Source organism: Callorhinchus milii, unplaced genomic scaffold, assembly GCF_018977255.1.
Source record: "Callorhinchus milii isolate IMCB2004 unplaced genomic scaffold, IMCB_Cmil_1.0 Scaffold1, whole genome shotgun sequence".
In the NCBI taxonomy this organism is placed as follows: domain Eukaryota; kingdom Metazoa; phylum Chordata; class Chondrichthyes; order Chimaeriformes; family Callorhinchidae; genus Callorhinchus; species Callorhinchus milii.
Genome location: NW_024704742.1, coordinates 73,087,027 through 73,111,203, shown reverse-complemented (window position 1 = coordinate 73,111,203; position 24,177 = coordinate 73,087,027). Strand labels below are relative to the sequence as shown.

The 24,177-nt window shown below is 40.7% G+C and overlaps 2 protein-coding genes across 2 annotated transcripts in view; one reads left to right on the top strand and one right to left on the bottom strand.

The window, feature by feature from the left end:
* manba (mannosidase, beta A, lysosomal) overlaps positions 1–5,768 on the top strand; it is a 56,231-nt gene extending 50,463 nt beyond the window's left edge. Inside the window, exons 16-17 of the mRNA XM_042338418.1 lie at positions 2,222–2,476; positions 3,626–5,768. Coding sequence (XP_042194352.1) covers positions 2,222–2,476; positions 3,626–3,856 — 486 coding nt within the window. The 3' untranslated portion in view covers positions 3,857–5,768. The remainder of the gene's footprint in view (positions 1–2,221; positions 2,477–3,625) is intronic.
* A 1,241-nt stretch (positions 5,769–7,009) lies between these two features.
* LOC103177625 (nuclear factor of kappa light polypeptide gene enhancer in B-cells 1) overlaps positions 7,010–24,177 on the bottom strand; it is an 80,129-nt gene continuing 62,961 nt past the window's right edge. The window contains exons 16-24 of the mRNA XM_007891871.2: positions 20,809–20,923; positions 20,194–20,401; positions 18,535–18,704; positions 16,781–16,883; positions 16,275–16,399; positions 13,486–13,552; positions 12,026–12,198; positions 9,302–9,440; positions 7,010–7,798 (exon numbers count right to left, since the gene is read on the bottom strand). Coding sequence (XP_007890062.2) covers positions 7,689–7,798; positions 9,302–9,440; positions 12,026–12,198; positions 13,486–13,552; positions 16,275–16,399; positions 16,781–16,883; positions 18,535–18,704; positions 20,194–20,401; positions 20,809–20,923 — 1,210 coding nt within the window. The 3' untranslated portion in view covers positions 7,010–7,688. The remainder of the gene's footprint in view (positions 7,799–9,301; positions 9,441–12,025; positions 12,199–13,485; positions 13,553–16,274; positions 16,400–16,780; positions 16,884–18,534; positions 18,705–20,193; positions 20,402–20,808; positions 20,924–24,177) is intronic.

Genomic DNA, 24,177 nt, shown 5'->3' with positions numbered 1-24,177 from the left:
GTGAAAGGTAAGATTGGATTGGGACCAGGGAAATATAAGGACAGAAATTAGACAGGAAATCAGACAGTGTGGTCTCCAACTTTAATGGTATACCCTTTGAATCTATATAATCAATTGGTTAAAACATTCTTCCAAGTGATGGAGAATCTCTCAGGTCAAATTGTTCAACTCTGTCATCGGGATAATGTGGAATTTTTGCTATGTGAACCCTGAACATTTTACAAAAATGATTTGTTAGGTGTCATATTGCCCTCAAGAAGTAATCATTCAGATATCAGAGGGAAAGACCTGTTAGTTTTGTGAGTATTATCTGTGAGCATTTTTCTGAATGCTAATACAGTATCAGTGCCTGCAATGATTTTGTATACATTTTGCTAGTGATTGGCCAATAAAAAGAGCTTGTATCTGTGGACGTACAAGGCTTGGCCTTTATGTCCTGCTGAAAGCCTGATTACTATTCTGAACCCATCTCCCTTCTCTCTTCAAATTAAACATTCAAGACGTGGAGAATTTAAGTTAATTTCTTTCTGTTTCTCTGAGGGGTGATTTATCAGTGATAGTTCTTCTTTAACCAAAATAATGTAAAGAACTAGTGCAAGGTAAGTCTCAGCATCAAAGAAAAAAAAGAATCGAAAGTGGATAATGTGGGTATAAAGGTAGGCATAGCAATGGATATAGAGCCCTGAGGTTAAATTGCCACATAGTGAGAGTTGTAGGATGTTGTGCAAATCCTAGGAGACTGCAGAACCTTCCACACCTGGATTAAAAGGAAGTGTGATCTGAATGGCAATGTTGCACTATATGGTTCTGTGGAGGAATTTTAATCTGGACTCCCACTTTGCTCTGTGAAGTTGGAGTTGTGGATTTGCAATGAGCTGTAACTCGATTTCTTCCCAGTGAATTCATTGTTGACAATGATTCTTGATGCTAAGGTTAGCATTAAGTATGCAATCCTTGAAACGAGCAACATAAGCTCTTCCAACCGGTGTCGATTTCTGGCAGGATCTACAGCCACCATCCTTGAAACCAGGTGCTGATGTTTACTGAAGTTGAGGTTGGCTTAACTGGTGTGATAGTTTCACAGGATGCTGTACAAAGTTGAAATTTTATAAAAATTAAATCTCAATGGAGTCCTGTAGCTCAGTAGTTAGAGCACTCGCCTCGCAAGCGAGAGTCCTGGTTTTGATTCCCGGCAGGGTGAAATGCTGGGCAGGTTTCCTTACTCCACGCGCCTCTGTTTATCTAGCAGTTAGTAGAAACTCGGTTGTTATTTGATTGGTGGATCGCTTTTCCTGGGGTAATAATTCTTTCAAAAATAAACAAAAAAATTGGTCACTTAATCCGCAGCTGTTTGTGGGACACTGCTGTGTGCAATTGGCTGCTGTGTTTCGCTCACAAAATATAGTCAATTCACTTTACAATATATTCTGTGAAACGCTTTGAGATGTCTCGAAGATGTGATAAGATGCCATATCAAATGCAAGGATTATTATATTAGAAAGACGAGGAAAAGGGAGGGTTTACCAATTTTTTTTTAAGTATGCAAGGACTGTAAACTGTAGAAATGTCTTCCTGTTTTGTTGTCAACCACGGGAGTAGAAGAACTAAGCAATGCTTCAATACTGAGGCCTGTATTTTTAATCGGCAATAATCAGGGAAGAGTACCTATCTCAATATGTTTTTGAATGGTTATTCATTTTGATGTAACATTAAACAAATTAGAAAAAATTCAATTTCTATAAATATGTGTATAGATTCGAATTCAGTATTGTTGCAGTTTGTGAGCAGAGTAAAACAGATGCTTTGTTTTTGCTACTGTAGAACTTGTGACAAAGGCCTAGTGCAGTGACAATAAAGTTCATTAGGTGATGTACGGCAAATATTTTGTTTGCAACATAAAAGTTGTACTAAAGGCCCACTTGTGGAATTTTGTTCAGTGTGGAAAGTGCATTTTAGTACCTGTGTAAATGCTTGTTTTTTTTAAATGTAAATAATTGAAAATATGCAGTGTAAGAAATATTACCATCTCCACAGAAAATACTACAGTAGGGTGGAGAGCATTTATGACTGATAATCATCAACCATGCCATGTTCTTAAAGCCACAAATGTGTTTGTTATACTCTTATATTTTCCATATTTGTGTGCTTATTGATTTTAGTTGTTGAACCATGTGTTTTGTACTTTTTTTTTGACCGACCACCACCCTTTTTTGCCTTACAGATTAAGATCTACCAGTGGAGTCAAATGGAACCAATATGTGGTCACACAACTGAGTCCTTTACCCTTAAGGGAGGAAGCGCATCCCCTATCTACAAGAAAGTCACTGATGATCTACTGAGGCAATGTGGTTGCACTAGGTTGAGCTGTGTAGTAACGTTTTACCTTGACATTAATGGCCAGAAATATGGACCTACCAATCACTACTTTCTTTCTTCTTTAAAGCATGTTTCAACTTTGAAACCCCCCAAGATTAATGTGAGTACATATATTATCTAATCCATCATTGCTATTATAAAGTGTTCAAAATATTTTGTTGCAATGTGCCAAAGTCAGGACCACTAAATAAGTCAAACAATTATTAAGTACTGAATTTAACAGACACTATTGCATAGAGCCCTCTACAGGTTGGTATCCTGTATTACGTTTAGTTAATAATCATGTAAATTGTGTGGGTACTTTACAGTAACAGGATGATATTCATGCAAGTCTGAATAACTACTACATTATCATGTAAACTACTGTCAGTCGTAATTTAAGTTCAGCCCGTTAAGATTTGCTAACATCCAATATTGTTCTATTCATTGTGTGAAATACTTTGTTCTGCATTACGTGCTCAGTTCTTCTCTCATTTCTGTTTGTAGTGCTAATCTTTATCTACAAACATGAGAAAACCTGGGATTCTGCAGTACTTCAAATTGTCTGTATTTTATAAGCCCTAAAGTATTTTTTCAAGTACAATATAATTTTAAGTCGTATTAAAGTTTGACATTTCTTAATGCTATTCAGCTTGGGCAACATATGTTTTGCACCTCTGTAACGGCCCACTGAGATCCACTTCAAGAGAGTCAGCTCTCAATTTCAGGACCTATTCTAAATGTATTATATAGGGTGAGTCACTATTAAGCCCCTCACTAGACTGTGTTCACTTAAAACATGGGTCTCCTGTGAACCTCATCATTTCCAAGAGAATAAAAACATTCCGACCAATTCAACTAAAATTTTCAACAAGCCACATTACCTATTATCATACAGGACTGGTTAACATCCATCAACTGAATAAGTTGCTTACTTTCATATTAGTATCTGAATGTGTGGGCACAGGACAAAGGGACAATGTAATGAATATCTTTTGTTAATATTTGAGCAAAAACTTGGTAAAGGAGCTGATGATGGCTGGTGCAGAATTTTGAAGCTCTTCTGTCAAGTGCTTGGATGCATGCTCACACCTGGAATCACCCAAATAGGATATTCAGTTATGTGAATACATCTGAGAGCATGGCCAGCAGAGACCAGAAGTTTGCACTTTCTTTTGAAAACCGTGCCATTAATAATTGTTGCCTTTGATTACATTCTGCAGTAGTTGAAGAGATGTTATACCCATGTCCTTTTTTTCCCATTATTTAGGCTACCATCAGTCAGCACGGTGAAAGGTATACAGTTACCTTGCAGAGTACAAGCATTGCCCCCTATGTCTGGCTGGATGTAGGGGATATCTCAGGAAGATTTGATGACAATGGATTTCTCATGCTTGAAAAAACAAAACTGGTGACTTTTTATCCCTGGCGCCCGACTGGCATCTCTGAGCTGACCAAGGCCCTCCATGTGCGATCACTTATTGATATTTACAAAAAGTAATGTACGCCCAAAAATATAGAGAGAAGCTAATAGAGTGATGGTCATCCATTATACTCATCTAACTAATTACTTGAATTAAGAGGAAGGGAGGGACATAATAAAACAAAATTAGCTTGTGAATTTAAATAAACCCTGGATACATTTATAACTAAAACCAAGAAATGTCCAGGCAGAACTAGAACAAAAAAAGTTAAGAAAGGCTTTGTGAAACTGATTTGGTAATATCAGACAATCCCTTTTAACAAATATGTTTGTTTCCTTCCATTTCAGCGATACCTTCTTAAACTTCATCCAGTAATTGAGGATCGTGTGTAGAATTATATCAATTAATACGAAATGCGGTGTATTGCTTTGGGGCGTCTTTTATCATGGTAAAGCTTATAGTTTTACAGATCTTATAGAGGTGTTGTTATCTTCCACCCACCGCACATTCTTTAGATCATTAAATATTTTAGATGAATTTATTTTTGTTTTAAAGTGAAATTTTAAATATTCTGAGACTTTTTTTATGCAAACTTGTTTTCTTTTCCACCAAGTCACTCAAAGTGTTTTGCGAGAAGTATTGTATGTTGGATGAACATTGGTCAAGTCTGCAGGAAAATATAACTGTAACCTTTCTGTAAGTCAAGGCTCAGCAGTAAATATAATCAGCCTCATTGAAGGACAAGCTATACCAATTTAGTAACCTGTTCAGGGTTCTGGCTATAGCTTCCTTTAAAAATGAAATTGCTCTGATTGATCCATTTCTTTTTCACCACTTTATCGAAATATATCCTGTGGATTAAAATATCTTTTAATACCTTTCAATATTTTCCAACTGTGCCTTAAAGGATATAATGTTGCAACTATCTTAATGTAATGAAATGGTATGTAATGTTTCCTTTATTCTATACGCCCAAAATGCAGGTATCTCTTCTAAGATAACAGATCAAATTTATTTTTATTAAAAGCCTTTATATCGTGTGATAACCTCAGAACTACAATCTCAAACACATGCAAATCTTCATTTGTCCATTCACTCGAAGCTGGATTCACCTCTGGAACCTGGGTTTCAATCCAGCCCAAAGTGATTGCTTGCAAATATGCTTTTCTCTGCTGAATGTAAGTGAACTGATGTTAATCGGCTTGCACTAAGCTTGTCGTGGGTACAAATCCACAACCAAAAAGCTTCCCAATTCAGCACTTATCAATCAGAATCCTCGCTCACAGAGGCTACTGGGTTGCTGGTGAGGAATAGTAATGGCACCCTGATGTAGATGGGTGCTCTGCTGAGCTTGGGGCAATCCGTGCACAATTTATGGCCACTTTTACTAGCACTTTTCAGTTTTAGTCCAGATGTTTTGGGCTTAGGACTGAAATGTTAGTGAGAGACAACCCATTCTGCCCTGAAACACTTTATATTTCTAGCTCCAGTGGCAAGGGCCAATAACCTGCAGAAGGGGTGGAGTTAAAATGTTTCAAAAGAATGTCACCAAAGGGTGGCTTTTTAATTAATTTTGCCAAATACCTAACAAATGAGTCTGACTCATAGGTAAGTCACTTGATTGCTAGTATATTCTCATTGTGAAAATGTGTTTTAAAAATAATCATTGATTCTGGATAAGTACTATACAATACAAAATTACAATTGTATTACAGTCGTGCCTTCATGTCGGGAGATGTCCCAAGGCACTACAATTACATTGTATGAGGGTATAAATTTTATGTCAATTATCTTTTAAATGTTTCTGTTGATGCATTCCAAAACTGTTCCAACTGGGCAGTAGAATCTTGTTGAAACTACAATAACTGACTGAGCTTAAACAAAAATACTGTGAATGAATTTATTGTCTAGCCTCAACAAGTGATGTAACCAAATATGATGCATAAAGTATGAGCTGTTTACATTGAAATAAAAAGTGCAAAAATCTGATATCTTGAACTGGTCCAGTAGATTTAGGTGTTTGGGTCATAATAAAGTTGACATTTTGTGAGCAAATGAAGTTTAATAACAATTGTAAAGTAAAAACAAAAGATTTGCAATTATACTCTGGCTAAAATAAAAGCACATTAAATGGATTGCTGGTAAAAGCCAGCACACTGGACACAAACTAATATGCTTGATGTTGTAATGGAAAACTGTTTGTCTCGGGAAGGTCAAGATCAATTGGGTTGAAGAACATTTGTCATCCAAACTCTTCCTGTGATATGTGGGTCATCTAACTATCAGACATTATGCAGCCTATCCAGCAGATCAGACAGATCTGGATAGCAGTTTAATCCAAATTATTACTTTATTTTGCACTGGAGGTGGTGAGGCAATGTGGAGAGGGCTGGGAAACAGAGGAGGAGGTGATTAGTGGTGAAGAGGATCTGGGACAAATAGGCACAGGTTCAGACCTTGAGACAAGTAATTTCAGAACAGATACCAAATTGTATTTTGTTGCATGAAGCATAATTGACAGTTAGGCAACATCTTAATGGTCAGTGTTCTACATAAGATCAGAGTCAAGAGTGCCTTCTGTATAGTTACCCTTCATCTGAAGATTTCTTGTGATGTTACTATTCATGATTTAATTTGCTTCTACAGGAAGATTATATTTGTATAGCGCCTTTTATGTCGGGAGGACGTCCCAAGGCGCTGGACAGAGTACAGCATTTCAGACCCAGGTTGGGATGGGGGGAGAAGGGAGGGGAAGCGGGGTGGCAGATGGCATGGTCGAAGAGGAAGGTTTTGAGGCTGGACTTGGAAGGAGGCTAAGGAGGGGGCGAGGGGGAGTGATTGGGGGATGGAATTCCAGAGGTTGGGAGCAGAGTGGCTGAAGGCTCTCCCGCCAATGGTGGGACGGGTGGGTCAGGGGACATGGAGCAGGTCGGAGCCGACTGAACAGAGGGAATGGGTGGGTTGGTAGGGGGTTAGGAGGTCACCGAGGTAGGGTGGGGCGAGGCCATGGAGGGCTTTGTAGGTGAGCATCCTGAACTGGATCCTCTGAAGGATAGGGAGCCAATGGAGTCGGGCGAGAGTGGGGGAGATGGGGTCACAGAGTTTGGTGCGGGAGAGGACACGGGCTGCAGAGTTCTGGATTATCTGCATCCTGTGGAAGGAGGAGTTGGGAAGGCTGACAAGCAGGGCGAGTTCCAACATAAAAGGAAAACAACACAACCAGGAAGAAAGTAGGTGGTCCTTTTATTGTGTAAAAAAGCTAACAATCCATAAGTACAACTTTGAAGCAAAAATAAACATTCTTGACTATTTGGTCAAGAGCAGCAGCTACCAACTAGTATTTACAAATATGCATTTAGAAGGAGTTTATGATTGAAGGAGCTCATGATTTTGATTTTTCAGCACTTTCTTTTAAAAAAAATCTCAACTGCATTAGAATTGCTAAAAATCCACAAAAAAAACCTTTAAGGGAAAATGTTGCAAACACAAATAGCCTCAGAATGGAGCTTGCTTTGTTCATGCAAAATGTGTATATTGAGATATTATGAATGGTTTTATTGTTGCTGGACACTTCACACAGTTATAAAGTTTTTTTGTATTTTTTAAAAACTTTTTTTAAAACAAAAAGTAGAAATAAAGTTGGGTGGTTAAAACACCATTTGACCAGATTTGAACACCTATCTGTTTAATCCAATGAACTAACCAGCCTAATATTTCAAATAAATATAAAATTTGATGACAGTATTTTAAAATAGGTTCACAATTGAGCTTGCCATGTTGATCATTTTCATAACATTACAGCTAGGTTGACATTTTCTAGTGTGAATTGACATAGAAGGCAACATTCTGTTTGTTTAGCTTTCACTGGGGGTAGGCAGAGCCTTGTGGATCTTGCAGGGCAAAGGAAGCCTAGTTGTTGCTGAATGATTCTGATGAAAGACTCAGCCTCTTGAAGGATGTTTCCACTCCACTGTCACATACACTATCACACTGCTGCGGCTTGGGTTGAATTTGAACATCTGTTAAAAAACAAAAGTCATATAAATGCATTGCATAAATAGTATTAAAATGATCTGGCTAATCAGAAACTTGGGCTTACCAAATCTACTATACATATCGCCTCTGAACTGCCAGTTCCTCTGGCTGAAAGGTTACTGATTTTTGGGGTGCTAGCTGGGTGTCTTGACAGATGTGGAACCCCATCACCATGTTTAAGAGTATCTAAAACAAGGGTTCCACATATGTATGCCACTTAAATTTTCCTGTAAATGGAATGCAATCTTCCTGGAGGGGAAGCACAGTCAATTCTCTTTGGGGCTGATCTGGCTCCAAGGTTTTGTGCCTGGCACAGTAATGGTGGAATCGAATCAAACTTCCATTTGGTTCCTGACCAGGGAGGTCTATAGTATTGCAGGGCACTGCTGATGACAGAGCCACCAAGTTGGCCCACTGGCAGGATCTGAAGGAGCAGCCTGGGGAAGGGATTCATCCAACTCAGCTCCTGTTAACCCTGAAAGCCAAAGGGTACATTGATCCCAGCTGGACAAGCAATGGGAAGCTCATAAGACTATGCTTTTGATGGCAAACTGAGGTTTTAGCCCGGAGACGGTGCACATTCCATTCTAGACATTCAGAAATTTCCATGGGTAGGTGCCATGCATATGTGGAACTCTTCTGTGGTTTGGTAAGTCTTTTAAGCATGGTGATGGGTATCCATGTGTCTCACCACATACCCAGATGACTAAAAATAAAATCCAAAGCCAAATTGGAAGAATCCTTGCCCCAAGTGACTGATGTGCTCCTTTTAAGTCCTACCAACAAGCCAAGGCTTGTCTATCTTAATTAGCACCCTGGAGTACTGCAAACCTGCCTGGCTCAGCTATTGGACTACCAAGATCACCAAAGACTGGATCCTAAACTGCCACTGCCTGGTGTGTCACATTGGAGTCAATGTGGTCCTAAAGAGATTCACCACCAAGTCTGTCCACAATCTGGTTACCCTTTTGGCAAACAAATCCAGTGGTGTATTTCTATTTGGGTCCTTATCCAGCGTCCTGGGATATCCTCCTGATGAAAGGCGCGAAACAAATGCAATTTATTCTTGTTATTTTGAAGATAACGTTCCAGTTCTTAAATTTTGACATGACAGAAAAACCCATATTTTTCAAAACCTTTTGTAGTCTTAAATACTTCTAGCAGCACACTCACCCTCCAGCTCATGCCTACCAGCAAGTGAATAGCCTTTCTGAAATAGAGAAAGACTGAGACTGCACAGAGTGCTCCCAGGTGTGGTTTCACCAAAACCAAATACGATTTTAAAATTACCTCTTGAATTAGCCTCCCTTCCACCTCAAAACAAAAGACCTATCAATCTGACTGCACTTTCGGCCACCATCCTTTCTCACCATTCCCCCCCACCCAAGTGTAGGCTCCCAGTCAGTTGTTTGAGATGTCCTCCTGACATAGCACTATACAAATGTAAATTATTGTAGCTATTAATGAATACAGAGAGTGGTTCTTACTGTTTTCTTCTGGGACAACAGTTTCCTCTGATCTTGTGTCTTCTGATTTGGTCAGTGCCTTAAGGATTACGTCAAGTGCTTTAATGTAGCCCATGGACTTCAAAGTTTCCACAAGCTCTGTAGTAGTACCACCAGACACCTGTATAAAATAATAGAAGAAAACAACCTTTGTATTAATCATTGAGGGGGAAAGAAAAGTGACAAAACAAATACTCTTTAGGGGGGAATATGTTTTATATTGAGCGTGTTAGTGCAGGATACCACCAAAGCTAAGCAGAGTAAGAGAGGTAGGTCAACCAACAAGTTTGGGCTTCAGGACTTTGTTGGTTATAATTATATAATTACTTAATTCTGGTTTGTAATAAAACTAGAATTAATAATCAAAAGTAAAAATGAGTAAAAATGCAATACTAATTTAAGAGAGCATTCTTAAGCAAACAAACTATAGTTATACAGCAGTTAGAATCCTTAGATCCTAACTTTTGACCCACATACTTCTTTATGTGGATCAAAAGTTAGGATATACTTATTTTTGCAACATTGCATAGCTGAATAAAATAATATACTGTATTTTATTGAGATATTGTACATTTCTCTTGGTTAATTTATATGCAGGCCATTATTTGGTTAGTTTCATTGATTTCCTAATACAGTGGAATTAGCTTTAGTCGGACGAATCAGAACAGGGAGTTTTGTTTTCTCTTCCTGCTCAGAATGCGTCTCCTCTGCTGAGCATCTTTTCCTGGGAGATGTCAATCACCTCAGTCACCGCTAATTGGTCCCCTCCCCTTTCACCGGATGCAGTCACTGCCCCTCAGAGCTGTTTGCCCTGACCCAACTGTCCAGCGCCTTGGGACGTCCTCCCGACGTGAAAGGCGCTCTATAAATGGAATCTTGTTGTTGTTGTTTGTGAATGGATGGAGTCCACTGTCAATCAATCGTCATTTGACTCCTCCCATTCCCTCCCTTGTGTCTTCCCCGTTCCTCCGACCCCTCCCTGATTGACCGTCCGTAACTGCTTGTGAATGGATTGCTGGAGTTTGCTGCCAATCACAATGTGAATCCTCCCATCTCAATCTCAGAGGCACTCGTGGCTGATTGGAGCCGCTCGAGACACAGAGTGAAGAGACGCAGTGGTGACCAGTGCATCATTTTGTCCGCATTAATGGGATTTTCATCTGAATTAACCGGCATATTCAAAACATGTAAGAATACGAATGAATCGGGGCCAGATATTTCATCCAATTTACCCGACATCTGGTGTTAAGCAGCGTCCAGCTAAACAGATTCCACTGTATAATACTGGCCAAAATAAATCATTTCAGTCACACAAGCCCTAGCATTACAGATAATTAATCTACATGATAAATTAATATTAAAAAGTTACACTCTTAAGTTGCTCCTGAAAATGAAATATTTTACTCCAAGGAGGATTGCTTGCAGGTAGCAGCATGTGAAACATAATCCCAGGAGGAAAATAAATTGGGCAGTAACCTGGAGTAAATTGGAATGATCATTCTGATTGAATGTTAACAATCAGAATGCAAAGAACAACATTTTTAGTAAACATACAAGATGGAACACATGTGGTCAATAAATTTAAGTTTCAATTATCATAGTCAATTCACACAGGGGTTACAACTGCAATGGAGTTTTAAGTTTCAGTGGTTCCATCTTTAATATTGAAATTAAACAAAATACCCTAACATGAGTCTGACTAACTCTTGTTGGTGGCAAAGTAAGTGTTGCAGGAAGTGGATGCATTACTGAACACCTTCAGATAGTCAGTGCTGTCCGTTTACACTCAGTGGAGTAAAATGAGAATTGTAAAACAGAGACTAACTACAATGCACGATATGCGCTGAGAATTAATAAAAGACAGATCTACAGGTTTGAGATTTTGGTAAAGAATAGGAGTCTTAGCTTTCATATTAACAACTGCAACAACTTGCATTTATTCGACACCCTTTATGCAGGATGGCATCTCAGATTGCAGCACTGTGGTGAGATTGGATGCAAGGGAGAATAGGGAGGGGAGGGAATCATTGGGGTTGTCGAAAAGGTCTTAAGGTTATGACATAAAAAGTAGGTGATTAGAGGAGGCTACAGCTCTTTACGTGGAGTCCTGTAGCTCAGTGGTTAGAGCACTCGCTTCGCAAGCGAGAGACCTGAGTTCAATTCCAGGCAGAGGGCGAAACCTTGGGCAAGTTTCCTTACTCCACACGCCTAATAATAATCCCTCCAAAACCAAAAACAATAATAAATTGGTCATTTTCAATCTACGACTGTTTGTGGGACATTGCTGTGCGCAATTGGCTGCCGCGTTCGCCCACAAATATACAGTCAATTCACTTTACAGTATATTCTGTGAAGCGCTTTGGGACGTCCTCCCGACGTGAAAAGCGCTATAGCAAATGCAAGGATTATTATTAGTATTAAAGAAGCCTAAGACTCCCACTTTAGTGGAATGGCTCTAAAGATGCAAGTGGACTAGATAAAAACTTGTCATTCTACAGTAACAACAGAATCTGAAACTTCAATCATGAATCATAAAGCCTTTAGTAGTGTCCGAGCCATGGGACTATTCTATGATCCACCAACAGATTACATTGAATAATCAAAACTATTATAACCTATTGATGCTACAATGTCTCATTTTTAGCACACAGACAGACATTCAGTTCACACAAATTACATCTTTGAGGGAAACAAAAGCCAACTGACCTCATAGTTATCCAGCAGTGTCTTTGATGGGGAAGGGCTGAGTTTGAAAGCATTAATAAGAATCCCCAGGCCCAATTTCTGTGCGAGAGTCATCCAGTTCAAGCTTGGATCAGGCACCTCTAACAGCTTACAGAGCTCTAGCTTTGCTTCCACATCCAGTTGACCCAAATCTCCTGGTAAAATACATACATATAAAAACTTGCGCTCAATTGAAAGCAACAGTTAAACATCACTTTGAAATCATCTGAAATCACAAAGTTTCCACTGCATATTCTGTTTTCATAAACTGGTTCATCTTCATAACATATTAAGGGACCTCTAAATGGGATTGAAACAATAAACCCAGATCAATAATTTAAGATGTATTAAGACAAAACAAAAGGGCACAGGTGAAGGGGCGATTTCAAGACAGGCACGGTAAGGTGAATTTCTGGAGGAATGAGATCGGATTGACTGAAGGGCCTTTGCCATCCAGACTAATCTTGTGATCATCAATTGTATTTGCTTTTTGTTATCTCATCCACACTGTCAAATTAGCCAAGTGAATGTAACTAAAAGCTTTGAACTGATGTATTTTTCCCAAACCCTTGAAATACCGTGGTCTGAAACAGGGATGTTCGATCACTGATATTCTGCTTGAGGTGTGGGCAGACTGTGTGAGGAGGGTCGGGGTTCTGGAAGGACGACATCAGATGGGCTGAAGGGCCTTCTTCATTCAATTCAATCTTGTGATTAAATGCCTTTGGGGGATATTGTCTCACTATCTGCCATGGCAAAGAGCTCTCATTTCTGAGGCTGCATTAGAGGAATCATCAACAATTATACAGCCATGACATCCAATGTGGCAATGTTACGTCTATCAAGAAACTTTAGCCAGAGAAGAAAAACACTCTTAAATGTTAATATGAAGACGTCACCAAGATTGAAAAAGAGATCCATTATGCACCACATATAATAATCCTTGCATTTGATATTACGCCTTATCATGTCTTCGAGACGTCTCAAAGTGCTTCACAGAATACACTGTAAAGTGAATTGATTGTTTATTTTGTGGGCTAAACACGGCAGCCAATTGCATACAGCAATGTCCCACAAACAGTCGTGGAGTGAGTGAACACATTATTATTTATTTTGAAGGGATTATTACCTCCAGAAAAGCGATCCACCAATTGACTAACAGTCAGATTCCTACTTACTGCTAAATAAACCGAGGCGTGTGGAGTAAGCAAACTTGCCCAATGTTTTGCACAGCCGGGAATGGAACCCAGGTCATTGCGCTTGCAAAGTGATCTTGCGTATAATATAAATTATGTGTAAGCACAGGTGTATTATGCACCACGTGTAAACCATGTATAAGGGAGAATTACAGCGGTTCTGGATTAGGTAATTAACAACTAATCTTTCCTATTGGTTAATTACATAATTAATGTAATTGATTAATTAATGTAATCAAATTGCACCTTGTGGGAAAGTTGGAGCAGGTCCACTCTTGGGTTGGTACGGTTTACCATTCAGTGTTTCATAAACCTGCAAAAAGAATAGACATCGAAACATCAGTCTGATTATAACCAGCTAGTGGAAGGGGCTTGAAGGAATGGCATTAAGGCGTCTACACTCAACAACAGGGCAGCTCAGCCACTTGTGATAAAGTCAGGAAGATGATCAGCAGTTGTCACTCTTTGGACGAATGTAGCCTGAATACTAGGAACCTCAGTTGCTGCTTACAAGCAATCGCATCAATTCCACTAATTTTCAACTAAAGTTAAAGGCCCATCACCTTCTACAGTGAGTTCTGCATTCAGAGGAGTTGGATCATTGGACTGGAAAAGACCATTGTGATTCAAACGGCTGGTCCTCAAAATCATACGTTACACTCTCGCTCACGCTCCCACATCTCTTAATCAAGGTAATTGCTAAATAACCATTTCGAATTTGCCGTCACATTCCCGAGTTGTCCATTCCGCGCATTGCCCACATTATGTGATAAGTGGTTAAAATCAATACTTTCCGCTCGCTTTCCCTCTTCTGAGCTCGGCTCTGTGTTCTCTTGAACTTTTTCTATCTGGTGGCAGTGCCATTAGAAACATCTCTCCCATTAGAAACATTTTCTTTTGAAAATAGTTTGGTAATTTGGGACGCTAGCACTCGGGGCTGCCCCTTTCCTAACGCCCTAATCTGGTCTATTTTCTTTGGAAGCCTTTTTCTCGTACAACTGTTTGTTTAATTTCGCTAAGCGTCATGACCAAATTATCTCCCTTGGGGTTGAGCAGGTTCCTCCGCCATTTGTTAATTACTGATTACAAATAAATCTGCACAGTGGTTTTACTCGGTAAAACTACCACCTTCACTATCGCTACCACTGAATCCAACCAGTTTTCAATTTCTTTAAATTCGGGCATGATGCCGGTCAAGGATTTAAGCCCTAGCACACTTTCTGTGTGTGAGTGATTCCCCAGCTGTACACCATTATCACTTACCACGTGGGCTTTTACCCGCATGCAATATGCACTCACAAAAACTTCTGGTCTCTTGTTTAAGAGTCTCTTACTTCTGAACTGTGCTTTTAATTCCGTTATTTGGGAAAGCTGCTCTGCGTCATCTAACCTTAATTGCACTATAATATCTTCTGCTCACAGAAGTTGATTGGACAGACTCAGCACCTAGGTCTCCCACACTGTGCCCCAAGAACCCTCCACATAGGATCTCCTAGTCCCTGAGCAAGCTGGTGATCTCCGTTCTCAAGCCACAATGCTGGGCTGCAAAGAGCCAGGTATAGTTGAGCCTAAACTGCTCACCCGAATAGAGGTCTGTTTTAATTTGCTTTCTCTATTTGAGTCGGTTAACCTTGTGCCCTCCCTCGGCTGCAATATATACTTCTGTTACTGCAGTTACAATTGCCTCTTTGGGCCAATCTTAACATTTTAATTTCTTCAGTTCAGTGGCTCTGCCTGTCCAAATCTCTATATACTAAATATTCTATTCTTGCGTCAGACTCATTACGTTTTCTTATGCCAACGACCCTGATTCTCTCTTGAGTTAGTAGCTATGCCTCGTTCATATAGCTATTCGCCCATCAGAAGTGTTTCTTGGTGGGTTTGTCTTGTATATTTCGTGGAATGCGGATTGTTGGGTGTTAGTAATTTGTCCTGGTCGTTTGCTGCATCTATCATCATCCTTATACTCTAATAGAAATCAATTGCGAAGTTCTACGTCAATGTCCTCGAGCCTCACGTCGGGCGCCAATTGCGACGGTTCTCACTACTTGATGTACATGCAAATTTTAGTAATGCTTTCATACTAAGTGGCTTCTGCTCTCTCCTAACCCTGTCGGTGTGAGTCCGTTTCAAAGGTGACTCAACCAAGTCAAGAGTCACACACAGACTGGTATTCCCAGTTAACTCCAATGCCGGGTACCTGGGAGGTCTAATTGGAGTCTGCTTGCACCACCAGAACTTCAATGTCGACAGCTACTCTCTAAGTGCTTACTCCTTTTCTTGTTTTAGAATATTACAGAGACTCGAGGATACATTCGGTAGAAACAACAGCTCTTTATTAAGACCTAGCAACCCTAGGCTACCTTGCATATAAGGAACACAACAATTTAAGATAAACAACAATGAAATCAAATATAACTGACACAACAACTGGCAGCACAATACTACACTGGTAAAATAGATTTAAACCAACCCGACATGTAATCCTGTATATGTCAGTCTGTACTGGACAACCATTAGACAGCGACCACAAGGAGTGCTGAGCATTGCTTTTTATAGGCGGGTGGCTCCAGCCACCGTATGATGCGAATACGAGGGCTTTTTCCTGCGCTTACGCTAATGTGTTCTCCACTCTCCAGGCTGCTTGTTAACTGACTGTCAATTAAACAGCCCGAGACCTATACATTGCTGCAACTCGGGTACCTCATGTATGTTGTTTGCTAAGTCTTTTACAAACAGCTTCTGCAATTAAATCCATTTAAAGGAGCAGGCCTCCCCATTTAACTTAAATAATATTATATAGTTATACATATATATTATTTACACATTACTACGGACTGCAAGAATAGGGTAACTGTGACACACTCACTGGATCTCCTTTGGCAATTTCTGCAGTGAATTGTTTTTCAAATGAACACGTACATGTAAGTTGCAACTGTACCTTTAAAAGCAGAATGCATTAACAGAATATCTTTGCAACAAACTTGATGCATTGCCAAGATGCAATATATAACAAGCTGTTAAGATTCTCTTACCTCCTGAGTGGCTGCTATGTCTAAAGGTTTGGTCCCGTGAAAGATACCCTCATCATCACCTTCTTCCAGAAACTCTTCTGTTTTGTCATCCAACGGCTCGTAATTCTCTATATGTGGGTCTGCACCTGAGCAGCACAACACAATGTGTAAATTAACTTCAAGAACTAAAATAACTCATCATAGAAAATAAGGCACAGCTCGTTGTGGCCACACACACTGTAGGTTACTAGCCCTACACTCCAGTAGGGTTGACTCCTGGTCTGTTCAATGTTTGCTGATCTCAACCGTGGCCTCAGATGGCTGTCATACTCACTGTCAGGACTACTTCACCAATTGCATAGAACATCCACTTAGATGAGGAACTGGAAGATTCTTGAAGAACATCACACTGTCCACGCAGGCACATCACACTGTACACGCAGGCACATCACACTGTACACGCAGGCACATCACACTGTACACGCAGGCACATCACACTGTATGCACAGGCACATCACACTGCGTACCTGCTGCCATTAGTAGGGCTGATAACTTTGCTGAGCCTCTTCCTGCTGCTACGTGAAGTGGAGTACAACCATCAAATGTGATGGCATCAACCTCAGCATTGCCCTGTGGGTTTCAAGCAAACCAGAGACTAAGTGGCATCACAGACTAGATTAAAATTAGTCTTTAAATTGGTCACAGCAGCAATTCAGTGAATAATGAACAGGTTGTTTTGCACTCTTGCTGCTAACTGATAACTCACCAGTAACAAATATGAATGGATAGATTTCCCATTGCCAAAACTATTACTGTGCAGACCAATTTTATACAGCAAAATGGCAATGAACTAAAAAAGTATGAGACCTACAAACAGTATGTCTGTTGCGGTCTATGCATACTGTCCACACAGGATGCTTCTGGCTTGGAAATACAAAGCAAATTTCAAAGGTTCTTTTAAGAGGGAATTCACTTGTAAAAGAATATTAAAGGATATGGGGATTGAGTAGGAAAGTGATATTAGAATAGCTGGCTCATTTGGAGAAAACACACCAGCGCAGACTTGATAAGCTGAATGGCCTGTTTTTGTCCTATTGCGTTCTGATTCATCCAAAAGTTCATATCTTCACCACCAGAGGGCGATCACCGCTGAAAAGATTTCCGTCAGCAAAGGTCAATTTTGCTTTATTCAGTAAAGAGTTCGGGTGAAACATTTTATTTTAAAGTCTCATTGCAAATTGGATGAGGCTAAATTGTTATAATAATCCTTGCATTTGATATAACATCTTTCACATCGGGACGATAATAATAATGATAATCCTTGCATTTGGTATAGTGCCCTCTCACGTTGGTGAGACGCCTCAAATCGCTTCACAGAATATATTGTAAAGTGGATTGACCGTAATTTGTGGGTGAAACACGCCAGTCGATTGCACACAGCAGTGTCCCACAAACAGCCGTGGATTGGGTAAGCAATTTTTTTTCAAGGGATTATTTTCCCTGGAAAGCGATCCACCCTAACCACCGGATTTCAACTTACTGCTGGGGAATCAGAGGCATGTGTGAAGATTATGTAAACTTGCCTAAGGTTTCGCCCTGCCCGGGAATCAAACCCAGGTCTTCTCGTTTGCGAGACTAGTGCGCAAGCACAATGTCTCAAAGTGCTTCACAATATTTACCATAAAGTGCAATGAGTGACTATGTATTTTGTAGGGAAATGTGGCAGCCGATTTGTATGAAGCAATCTCCTATGAGCAGTCATAGAGTGAGGGGAATTGAGGGGATAGTTGGTCAGGACACTGGGAGAAACTCCCTGCTGTTTTTGAACAGTGTCTTCAGTATCCAACTGAACAAGCAGATGGGACCTTGTTTTAAAATTTCATCTGAAGGATGGTAACTCATACAATGCAGCACATGCCCAGCACTGCATTGTAGCATCAGTCTAGATTATATGAGTGTGAAGTCCCAACTTTGTTAGTTTCAACTCACAACCCTCTGAGTCAAATGTAAGAGAGTGCTTCCAGCTGGCTAGGCTGACACCACGAGTAGACACTGCATTCAGAAACGCACAACGCAACAGTTAGGCTAATTGCTTCAACGCTGTTACAAAAATAAACTTGCTCTAAACACCTAGCTAGGAGATCATAGTGCAATAAAAGAGCTTTATTCAGTACTCCAGGTAACAACTTTGGACCTCAGTTTATTCAAATGCATGCAATGGAACCAAAACCATAACCATGTCCGCTGCACCAGGAGTTATTTCCAATCCACCTGTACTAACCTCAAGCAGAAGGCTACCAGCCAAGGAGATGTTTTCCTGCTCTACTGCTAGATGCAGCGCAGTTCGCCCTGACCGCTGCTCTTGAGCATCCACAGCAGCTCCAGCTGCAATCAATTGCCTCAAGCATGGCAAGCTGTTGGCTAGCACTGCCAGGTGAATGGCATAACATCCTGAAACAATAATAGCAGTAGCATAATAATCCTCACATTTGTTATAGCCCATGTCATCAAAACTGCTTCACAGAATTTAGTGTGACGTGTAATGACTGTATTTGTAGGCGAAGGCGGAGGTCAATTTGCACACAGCAATGTCTGACAAACAGCAATAAAGTGTGTGACCAATTTTATCTGGGGTGTTGTTGGCCAGGGCACCAGAATAAGTCCTTTCTCTTTTGAATACTGTCACAGGATCTTTAATGTTCATCTGAACAGGCAGATAGGATCTCGATTTAAGGATGACACTTAATAATAATAATAATAATAATAATCCTTGCATTTGATATAGCGCTTTTCACGTCGGGAGGACGTCCCAAAGCACTTCACAGAACACACTGTAAAGTGAATTGACTGTATATTTGTGGGCGAACGCGGCAGCCAATTGTGCACAGCAATGTCCCACAAACAGTCATGGATTGAAAATGACCAATTTATTATTGTTTTTTTTTTGGAGGGATTATTATTAGGCTCTGTGTGGAGTAAGGAAACTTGCCCAAGGTTTCGCCCTCTGCCTGGAATTGAACCCAGGTCTCTCGCTTGCAAAACGAGCGCTCTAACCACTGAGCTACAGGACTCCACTTTTGACAATGCAACATGGGACAATATGAGAGCAAAGTCATTACACAAAACAGATGTAACAAAATCTAGTAAAATAGGTTGACAGAGTATTCTTTAAGCATTGAATGAAAAATGCACTACATCAAATACACCCCGTCTCCACTAAGTTAGACGCCACCCAGTCCTTCAAAATTCTAAATGGGAGAAACAACCACTAAAATGATTTGCAAACAATTTGTAAAGCAAAATAGAAAAGGTTTAAAGTAAATGCAGTAAAATCTTATCAAAAGGTTTTGGGCGGTAAGGATAAGCGCATGACCTAGGCTTTGCATTCACTGGAATAATCATATATTCTTGCTTACATTTAATAAAGCTCCTATCATGTCGGTGAGACATCTCAATGCACTTCACAAAATATACCATAAAGTGGTTTGACTGTATTTTGTGGGCGAACGCGGAAGCTAATTTCTACCAACAACCTCCCACAAACAGCCATGTAGTAAATGGCCAATTTTATCTGGGGGATTGTTGGCCAGGACACTGGGGGGAAAACTCTCTTCTCTTACTAGCCAGCAAACAAATGTGCCTTCTGGTGCATCAAAGCATTGTCATAAAACCATCATACATGGTGTAACGATAAATACCACAAACACATACAGGCACACAGCAGGAAACATGTTTTGAATGCATTCCAATATACTGTCTAACATATTTTTGTAGTCACAGCCCCCCTTCCCTCTAAATTTTCTTCCATCAGTGTAGAATGTTATAAGTTTATTGGCACATAAATGCCTTTATCCAAGAAACGAAAGGGCACTGAGCAATCAGCAGCACTAACTCAGACACTGAGTTCTTGTTCCTGTCCCTCTTTCCAAGTGGTACACACCTGCATTATTTGGCAAAGCAAGGAGGTCAGTCAGTGCTTTGCCCTTCTTGTTCAGCAATATGTTCAGAGTCTTTACGTCGCCCTGCTCTGCAGCCTTATGTAGCACTGAGTTACCGTGGCAATCCAGGAGACTCATGTCAGCACCAGCCTTCAGCAGCAGCTCCACCACTTCAGTTTGCCTTGTGATAACTGCCAAGTGCAACGGAGTCTGAAAATAAACACACATTAAAACAGAGCTCTACCACACTCTGCAGCCCACGCCTCCTTACCTCACTGAAAACATTTTATTTTAATGGGATATTTCAACACAACTCGTCATTGACACTGAAGCTGAAACGCTGCCAGTGAAAGTGCGAGAAAAAGGGGCCGTGGATAAAACTGTCTTTTGTGCAGGAACTTTCAGCTCACAAAACTACAAGTTACTCGCCAAGATAAACTGAAGCTTTCTCAACACAACACAGTTTACGGGCATTCACTGTCACCGTCAACAGGAGCATGATTTCAACCCATTTAATAGAATGGAACAGTGAGCTTCAATGGGGTGAATGATCTTTCCTAATGTCAACTCTTCACGTGAATACACCCCGTCAACTCTCTACACCTAATAAGATGTACCTGGTAGAGGTGATTCCTCATGTCCACAATCTCGTTGTTGGGAATGCTGACAATCACTTGTAGCAGTTGTTGTGCCACCAACGGTTGAAGGTGGATGATTGCGAGGTGTAAAGCCCTGTCATTTGGGAAAAACGAAACAAACCATTGAACATCATGGCATTCACAGTATGTACCATAAATCAGTATTCCCAGATCAAAGTCAGGGCACTTCCTCCATATACAAACCAGCTACAAGACACCAACTAACAGTAAAAAAGCAGTTAAACCTCTGGAGGTTTTCAGTGTGCCTCGATCTCGCTGGTCAGGTCATCACCGCACATATTTAAAAGTAATAGTAATCCTTATATCTGATATAAGGATCGTCAGGAAGATGTCTCAAAACGCTTCATAGGATTTTATCATAACATGTAAGTGAATGTGACACAGCCATGTTCCACAACAACAACACAATTACATTTGTGTAGCGCCTTTCACATCGGGAGGACATCCCAAAGCGCAAAACAGCCATCAAGTGAGTGACCAATTTTATTTGGGGGATTGTTGGCCAGGACACTGGGAGAAACTCTCTTCTCTTTTTGAATAATGTTGTGAGATCTTTAACATCCAGTTGAACAGACAGTTAACTGGATGTTAAACATTAAACATTGGTTTAATGTCTCAACTGAAAGATAGTACCTCCAGCAACGCAATAGAATCCCAGCACTTCACTGAGTGTCAGCTTAGACTATGTGAATTCAAAGTCCTAACGTGGGGCTTGAACCCACAACCTTCTGACTCAGAGGTGAAAGCACTACCACTGCACCAGGCTGACACCTGTGGAGCTTCTCCACATATTCTGTGTGGGAAGATGCCCTGCAGATAACCAGAAGGGGAGGCAGGCCATTGGAATTCACTTGTGGTTGCACGGGGCAAGGGGTGGAGTAAGAGCTGCTGCACCGCCAGAGCTGTGGCCAACTCCGGTGAGGTCCATCCGAGGACCTCACTAACTTTACTGACTTCAGTAAAGTCAGAAGAACAGATGGCTGATGCTGACCATGAGGAAGGCTGGAAATGGACGACAGGTAAATCACCACATCAGAGGCACAGATAAACATTTGCTGAGTGTTTGACAATTGCTGGGGAAGCCATCATCAGAACTGACAAGTGAGGCTGGAAAGTGACCCTTTCAGAAGATTGACAAGCAATTGGGAAATACCCAAGGAAACAGAATGAGGATAGGAGAACAGATCAGCCTAGAACAACTTCCATTATCATCTCACATTCTGCCGTCCCATTGGGTCGTCCTCCCGACGTGAAAGGCGCTATACAAATGTAATCTTGTTGTTGTTGTCCCAGGGTCATGGAAAGAACTCGCTGTGTGGAGGCAAGTTTTGGAGAGTTACTCAATTCACTGAGAGGACATGATGAAGAGTTAAGAGTTACAGCTTATGAACTTTGGGGGAGGGTAAGAGGGGTTCATCACCTTTTCCTCATCCCTGATTTAGCTTATGTTCTTAAAGCAAAAAAATATATTTCAGCATTTAGGTGATGAATTTAAAAAAGAGAAATCATACTGAGAAAGGGTGTGTTGTTATTTAATATTGGAGGATAAGGCCAATAATATTTCTTTGGTAGAAGGTTACAGAACATTAAAAAAGCCATTTGACCTATCAGTTATGCTCTGTTGTTGTTCTTCACCTGATCTAATCCTAGGTATGATCTTGGAGTCCCCAGAATGTATAAAAAATTGTCTTCCTTGTAAGTGGATTAAACTGGGTATTACACAGTTCCTTGGTCTTTCATGAGGCATCAAATTACCTGGGGGCAAGGATTCTTCCCACCCTTCAAGCAGGACAATGTCTTAGAGTGCTGCAGAGTGGAGAAGGGGGAATGAGGAGGTGACCATAGGCACGGAGAAAGAGGCTGATCTTAAAGTGGGATTTAAAGATAGATAAAGAAGGAGTGTGGAGGGATTGAGGCAGGGAGTTGACGAGATTAGGGGCATAGTGGCTGAACACACAGCTACAGTTGGTGACGTGGAGGGGTGGGGAGTTGCTGCAGAACTTTCGATGTTGCTCATAAGCATGTCACTTAAGTTAGATCATCAATAATGAAATAAAGTAGGTAGTCCCAAAATCCCCACCAGCCATCTGTACAACTAATGGTCTAAAGCAGCATGGGATGAATGTCACTGCTATTTCATATACGGACATTATACAATTCAACTCACGAACAGGAGAGTATTGCCTGAGAAAATGCACTGTTAAGAGTCATCTGTAGTCAGCAAATGTTACTATAACCAAGGCAACCCTTTCCTTAGCATTCTGAAGTGTTGGCAGCACAAAACTAGTCTCAATGGTACTATCCTCACACAATCACCTATGCAACACACAGATACTGCACTTTACTGTATATCCTGTGAAGGGCTTTGAGACGTCCTTCTAAATGTAAGGATTATTATTATTATAATTTACAAAGACTTGCACAAACAATAAAATAGAACCAATCCCACATCTCTGTTGAGGACACGGCTTGGTAACCACAATGTAAGTTGTATCTCAATGACTGCTTCTAAGTATCCCTTGATATATGCTGCAGCAAATGTCAACGCTCTCTTTACAACGCTGTTTTCACTCATAAGGCAATGCCCTACAGATGTGTGTTTAGCTTGGTTTTGTGCTCTATGGGCAGCAAGCAAGAAGTGAAGTCGACGGCGACCTGTTGATTTCTGCGCAGTGACGTCAACGGTCATTTCATGGGAGACGTCACAATGTGGAAGCACTCTGTGTCCTTTTACAAGGCGTGTGGTGATTTTATATAATGGTATTCTACTGTACACTGCATTAAAGAGGGTAGCCTAGCTACCAGACACAACTTCCATTCCAATGCAAACCCTGTTTTAAATGTGTAACTATACGTGCATAAACAGGATACACACTGCTGATGAAAATATACTTGTCCCAGTATCTTGTGGTGTTATGGAGTGCTGGGCTACTGTGTGCAACACCATCCCTGCAGTGTGTAGCTCTGCATCTCCACAATGAGCACAATTGTGCGCCGTAACTCCTAGAGAGACGTAACCAGAAAATGGAGGGATTCCCTTCAGGAGCTGCAGATGGGGGTATTCCCCAGACAGTACTAACAGGATAGGGAGTATAATTTGTGAAGTCCTATAGCTTTGTAGTTAGAGGGGAAATAGGGAAGGCAGCAGTCACTGATTTCTGGCTGTAACACCATGATTCTATAGGGAAAAATGGATTCCAGTATCACAGATAACAGGTTGAACAACAACAACAACTTGGATTTATATAGCGTCCTCCACCCCGGGGCCGAGCCAAGGGGAGGGGGAGTAAGGTGATCAAAGGCGCGGTTGAAAAGAAAGGTCTTCAG